At 38.7% G+C, this 6,784-nt stretch overlaps 1 protein-coding gene across 1 annotated transcript; it reads right to left on the bottom strand.

Moving 5' to 3' along the window:
• Positions 1 to 251: 251 nt before the first annotated feature.
• On the bottom strand, positions 252 to 5,135 carry LOC144544297 (phospholipase A1 PLIP2, chloroplastic-like). The gene is made up of 6 exons (XM_078292751.1): positions 4,206 to 5,135; positions 3,470 to 3,940; positions 2,940 to 2,999; positions 1,659 to 2,075; positions 1,078 to 1,304; positions 252 to 813 (listed from the first exon to the last, which is right to left on the bottom strand). The coding sequence occupies exons 1-6, from the start codon at positions 4,923 to 4,925 to the stop codon at positions 462 to 464; spliced, it is 2,247 nt and encodes a 748-aa protein (XP_078148877.1). The 5' UTR covers positions 4,926 to 5,135; the 3' UTR covers positions 252 to 461.
• Positions 5,136 to 6,784: the final 1,649 nt, after the last annotated feature.

The following is a 6,784-nucleotide window of genomic DNA, read 5'->3' as shown; positions in this document are numbered from 1 at the left end:
TGCTGGACACGGCTGTATTACTATTGACATTTCATGTTATTTAATCAATTGGAAATATTGATTGATTAATTGGTCAATATACTTTGTGCCAGGTGGATGAAAAATAAAAACTAGAAAATGTAGGTGCACCAACAAAGCATCAAAGTAGTAATGTAATCAGCTGGAGGACAAAGTATCTTTAGAGGACCAAATCACAAAATAGCCAAGACTATGTTACAAGGGAAAACAAAAAAAAAACACCAACAATATTAGAAAAATGAATTTAAATTTAATTGGCTCTGAATCAAGTTAATAATCATTCACTTCATTCCTCCAATATTTTAAAATCAATTCAATAAACCAATGATTTACAATTTGTCCCCCATTCACTTCTAGAACCTATTCATCAATGAAAGAATTTACCTAGGTATTATTTTCCAAACAAGTAATCCTTTAGTGGGTAGACCAAAATCACAACAGCCCTAGTTTAACCTGACAAGTGACAATGGTCCCATAATCAACAATCTAGCTGGTAACAAAAAAACTATGACTAATAAAAGCATGTTTTGTGGAGCAACTAGCCACTTGAATCGTCCTAAGGTTTCTCTCCCTCCTCTGAACATTCTAGAGAAGTCGAGTCTCGCGTTGTCATCAGTGGCATGTGAAGTCCATCCGTCAGGAGGGCCCATGATGATACTCGGGTCCGTACCATGTGGCACCACAAGGGGCCACCATACATGCCGCCTCTGCTGTCTCTTCTTTTGTTTTCGTAGTTTCATTTCGTGCCTGATCACAAACCTCACTGCCTTCATGTATGAGTTCATGTCGTGGTCCCTAAAAATAAAAATGTGAAGCTCACTCAGAAATTTTTAAAAAATAAAAATTGAAGATATCCATACCAGAATAGCATCAGCTGTTATATCAAGTGATAACCAGTATGGGAGGGTCAAGTACGTACATACCAGTACCTGGATGAACCCTAGTATGGTACATGCTTGATACTAAGAAACCAAGATCTGCCAGGTATCCAACTGGTACAGATTAACTTTTTCTTGATGTGTACTGGTAATAATGCTAATAATTTGGTTTGTACACTACCTATGGATGCTGCCACCAGGGCCATATGAGCTACGATCACTCAAAATCTCAAGTGGGTGTGGAGAGTTAAAGAACGCAGACTGGGCAGCTCTCAAGAGGCTTTTCGGCTCGTCGGATATGGATAGAAGGTAGAGCCCGCAACCCGGCGGAAGGAGGTGGTGGGGAGGAGAAAATCTCTCATCTGGCTGGAGAATTAGCAGCTTACCCATTGGTTCATATAACAGCTTCTGTTTCAGGAAACAAAATGTACATATCATATAACACCTTTCCAAATTAAATAAACATATCAAGGGAAGTTGCAAAACCACCCAAATTTTTCACCTATTACCTTTTTCTATTATATCCTTCATAATTTATTCAAAAACACCTGTGCACAATGTTATAACATTGACCCTTCCCATTGTTCCCAGCTATTAACAAATCCCTGGAAGTTCCTACTACCTCATTCTCGCTCTCACCACAAACAACTTGTGTTTGGGGTATTTTTTTTAAAAGGCAGGCAAGAATAACTGTAAAAGGAATGCTTTGAATCTTTTGATGCCAATTTCAATATTAAAACTTCCTAAATAACAAGAAGTTACCTGATTCACCAGGCACCGATGTTTTCGGAAGTTTCCATTTACTGCCTTCAAAATTTGTGTGACATTGTCAGGATAGTTACAGGAGAAGGCCCTCGGCACAATATCTCGATGCATGGCTATCCCATGGACATGGTCCATGGAAAGCCCGAGTTTGCGGAGCAAGTAATCACCTCCACACATCACAGCTGGAGCACCAAAGGTTATAACTGGCAATAAAGCCGAGGTGGGTGCCACGCCTCTTATCAAAAGCATGAGGTTAATTAGCATAGCAAGAGATCCACCAAGAGAGTGGCCGGTAAACCGAAATTTAGCTGAGCTACCACGAGAGTTAAGGTGCGATTTGACCAAGGGAAGCATTTGCAAGTAGATGCCTTTTGCAGCCTCATAAATACCTCTGTGTACCAGTACATTTAGTCCCTGAAACCAACATGAGAAATTCACATCTTATATCCAGTAGAGTTACCTTGTTGGTACCAAAGGTAAAAGGATAAAGAATTTTTCTTGTGACAGGCCGATGGAAAATTATCAATCAAATAATAAGCTCATTTATTGTGTGGACAACATTATTCTTTAGAACCATGTCATTGGGTTTTTGGCAAAAAGGACTCTTTTTTCCTTAATTACCAAAATAGAAACAATTTTGATGACAGAGGCATCCCCCCCCCCCCCCCCCCCCCCCCTCACTACCCAACATGTGACACGTGTAAATCTTTTTCAGCCAAGTGCAAAATTAAGTGAACCTTGTACAAATTTCTGTCAAGTGTGAATTTTATACAAATTAATTTAGGACGACATGGCACATTGAATGTTTGATGCATGTTAAAAAAAAAAAGGAACATAACATACAAGCCTAAAAGCACATTTAGGCCTAAACAGAAGTCAGGATAATGAAATGCAGAATATTCCATTTACCTTAAAAAAAAAAAAAAGGTAACCAGTATAACCAAAAAGAACCTATAGAATTATCCCATTAAATATTGAGCATGTTGCCATCAAAATGATATCCTTTAGATCCAGTGGTTCACAGATAAAAAAAAAAACAAATTGCTATTTTAAAAAGTTAATTTACTTGCTTACCTCAAATTAGATGCAATATAAAATTGCTACATTCTTAGCAATGCTAGATTTTAAGATTAATTAAATATCAAAAATAAATTCTAAATAGAGCTGTTAACCTTCCATAGAAGTATGAGTCTTATGCTGTCACCAAAAGGGCAATTATTCATTTTTATAATTATTATGCGTTCCAAACACAATCTATCTTTTTTTTAAATATATTACCTCAAATTTGACTGGTTCAAATAGAAGGTTTGCCTGCCATGACGCCAATGACTCCGAACCCTGAATAATTCAAACATGAACTCATATGTCACATATTTCTATCATTGTCATATATCAAAAGAAAAGTATATGCAAATACCACTTTGTATATATACCCTTGGGAGAACATCAAACTTCCCTAAACTACATCTGCAAGTAACATTATATCATGTTGAGACAATCAAAACCTCCCAATCTTCCATGTGGGCCCCTCCTAATACATTCTATACTTTCCTAAGAATTACACACTAGCAAGCTTTTCCAGGGGTGTTCATGGAAAAGAGAAGTTCCTGTTTTTCCTGGACAGAACAAATTAAGATCAACCAATAAACCATTCATAAGCATCCTGGCAGAAACTTACAAGCTCAGAAAACCTACAGTACCCTCTATTCTAAGAAGAGAATTGAAGTAGTTGGGGCTGTATAAAAAAAATAAATAAAAAAATAAAAATAAAAAGGTCACCGATCTAAAACATCTGAAAAATATCTCACCTGAATGACGAAATATCTCGTACCACTCTGATCTTCATCACAAACAAACCATTCACAAGGGGAGTTCACAGATGAATTCAAATCCTTTGCAATCTCTTCCTTTCGCTCTTCCTTTGCGGCCACCACAGCCGTGACCGAGTTAGTAGTAGCTACAAAGGAGGCCTCGTCGAGAACTCCAGTTATGGCACTCTCCTTTTCACCAGTTTTTGGATCCATTTTGTTGCCTTTGCGGGCTTTATTTGAACCAAATGGAAGGATCCCTATGGCCGTGGCCTGGAGATAAGAGGCGGCTGAGGCTGCAATGTCATAAGCAAAAGAGGCATTTATTTCATGTTGTTGGGATTTGGGTTCTGGGTCTTCAGTCTGATCAGATTTCGGATCAGGATTGCTGCCTGTTTCCAAGCTGAGTTCTTTCTTCTCCAACGAGGAGGTTACAAACTGGAGTTTATGGTACTGAAGCAGGTTTTGGGGCTGAAAAAAAAAATTAAGAATGATTGAATTAAAAGATTGATACATCCTAATTGATATAATGAGCTTTATTTTTCTGTTAAGAAAGGATCACCTGGGGATTTTATCAAACACTTGGAAGATCAAAAACCAATTTTTGTTAATTTTTAATATACAATCAAATTGGAACCTCAATTCTTCAAAAAGGAACTGAAATGGTGCCACAATCATCTGAAATCATATATTAAAGCCTTGATTATCCAAAAAAACACCAACAAATTATTATTACCTTAATTCTCTTGATGTTATACGTCAAATTACTCAGATATGACATTTTGGCATAAACCCGCATCTCGTCCAAAGAAATTCTCTTTAGCAATTTCCCAAAGGTATTCCGATCAACCACCTTTTCATCCTCCCTTTCTTCCTCGTCATCGGCTACAACGCATCCAACGGCGTCATCTTCATCGACTTCATCAACATCAGTTTCACCATCTACAGATTTGATCTCAGCTCGATCTCCCGTCTCTGATCTCACGCGCAGAATATTCAGCACCCAGTTCGCCTCCCTTCGCTCCTCTTTCCCTTCGCTTATCGACGTCGAGGCCTCTGGCTCTGCCACGTGTTCTCCTTCCCGAGTGTTCGTGTTTTCTCCATTGCTCGTGGCCCCCAACCCCCCTAGAATCCACTTTACATTCTGTCTCTCGTCTTCCTCCTCAGATGTCGACGTGGACGCCTCAACTGACGCCACGTGTCCCTCCTGCGATTTCTTCTCTTCTCTGATCGCATCTCCATTTCCCGGCCAGAGGCGCCCGAGGGGACGAAGAAACATATACGGACGGTGGCTGCTTAGAGGACCAGCGCTAACCTGCGCCTGCGAGGGCTTGGTAGCGTGCGCCGGTGTGCTCAACTGCGCAGGAATGGGAGCCCCACCTGCCCCGACTCCGTACGGGCCCACAGAGACGGGTGGAGGCGTGGGGATGCCACCCATAAATCTCAAGGCTTCCATTATTTCGTGATGACAATAGTTCCAATTTTGTATCGTTTATAAGTACTGTTACTGAATTAAATTTTGAAATGGACGAGATGGGTGTTGTAGAGTTGGCCAGCCAGGCAGCCAGCGATGGTTTATATATATATATACTAATAAAGGGAAGGAGATCAGAGAGAGAGAGAGAGATTGACGTGGAAGGAAAAGTGAAGGAGAGAAAAGAGGGGAGGAAAAGAGAGAACTCAAATAAGTAATAACTGAAGGTAGTTGCCCAAATTGGAGAAATGGGGCCGCTACGGTTGGCACGGGGAAAGAGAAGTTGAACGAAAGTAAAGACTTCTGAGGGTGGGGTCCATGGAATTCGCATCCCCTCAGGTTACCTGACTGAGTAGAATTGAATCGGACGGTCCAAAATTGGAAGTTTAACTTGGAACGAATCTCAAAGCACAAATAATACTGCCCCTACTGCCATCCCGATCGCCCACCGGCTGAAATTAAATCTGGACCGTCCATTGGAATTGTGTTGAGTCAGGTACCTGGGAGGATACGGATCCGGGGTCCATGGGGGATTCAGATCCAGTAGGCCCTACCTGTACCGTCCGTTTTAATCTTCACGAATCTTAAAGAGCTCCGTACATGTATGATTATTAATTAATCGGAAAAAACATCGTTACCCTCTAAGATACGCTTCCGGGTCATAGGTTGGAGTTGGACGACCTCCTCCCAGCGAGAAAGTATATTAGATTCGATGTAAACCACCTTTTACGTCCCTTCGTGTGGCCTTTCACAAATTGGACTGAAATATTTGTTCTTTTTGTTCGACGTTTCAATTCACCAGTGCGCGAGGTTGTTTTTGTTAATTCACCAGTGTATTATGTAGCTTCATTCTCTTATTTAATGCATTTTTATTTTTGGTACCCAATATTGCGTACTTTGTGATGTATACCAGAATTCTTCTGTTAGTAATGCATGATTTTTTCATCTTAACTATAATATTTTTATTTTTTTTTAGTAATGTATTGCTATAAGTTCTTGTTATCTCCAAATAAAATATACAGACCGCCGATTTGTATACAATCTGGTATGAAAAAAATTTAGTCTATTTTATCATAAATTAATGTTTTATTTTCGAATATTTCAGGATGCGTTGTACTTTTTTTTTCCATCTTAAAACAATTATTCTACTAAATTTCATTTCTTAAAACTTAAAACTATATTACCCCCCCCCCCCCCCCCCCCCCCCAGTAAAATAAGAAAATACAGTTGATAATTATGATTAGATTTATGGGCCGTTGTAATTTTAAAAAATATTTTAATTATTTTTTTCTCATACATTATTAAACTTTATTAATTATTTTTGGATAAAATCTGCATTATATCTTAATCAGTAATCACTAATTTTTAACCATCTTGAATTACTTTTAATACGAATTTGTTATTATGATCACCACCATGCTTGCATTGTCAGTGTGTCATATGGAAGAGACACGTCAGCAATGTTGACATCGATCATAGTGTCAAGATTCGTGTATTATATCCGAATTATGCCCGTATAATTCGTTTTTTGGTGATGCCGAACTGAACGCCGAATTATTCGGTTGACCAAACTTTGACCGAATTAAACCCGAATAATTCGCAAATTTTAAGAATTTTTCTCTAATTTTACGAATTATTTGCGAAATTTTCCCATAATATATATATTTTTTGGACTTTTTTTTTGCTCTCTTGTAAGATTGAGATCTCTGGTCCGAATAATTTCGAATCATTCCCGAATTATACCCGAATTATATCCGAATCATGAATTTTTGACCTCGCCGAACCGAACCCGAATAATTCATTTGTCACTATGGTTGACATGTCTGATATAATCGAAATTG

Source organism: Carex rostrata, chromosome 26, assembly GCF_964058835.1.
Source record: "Carex rostrata chromosome 26, lpCarRost1.2, whole genome shotgun sequence".
NCBI classification, from domain to species: Eukaryota; Viridiplantae; Streptophyta; class Magnoliopsida; order Poales; family Cyperaceae; genus Carex; species Carex rostrata.
The sequence above is the reverse complement of the archived record's forward strand: the minus strand, read 5'-3'. Positions and strand labels throughout refer to the sequence as shown.

What these genes read in the sequence shown, in the direction of transcription:
- LOC144544297 (XM_078292751.1), bottom strand. Translation starts at nt 4,925, where the DNA reads ATGGAAGCCTTGAGATTTATGGGTGGCATCCCCACGCCTCCACCCGTC. An exon ending in TTGAACCAGTCAAATTTGAG is followed by an intron (nt 2,076 to 2,939) that starts GTAATATATTTA and finishes TGTTGGTTTCAG; the next exon opens with GGACTAAATGTACTGGTACA. An exon ending in ATCGGTGCCTGGTGAATCAG is followed by an intron (nt 1,305 to 1,658) that starts GTAACTTCTTGT and finishes TTCCTGAAACAG; the next exon opens with AAGCTGTTATATGAACCAAT.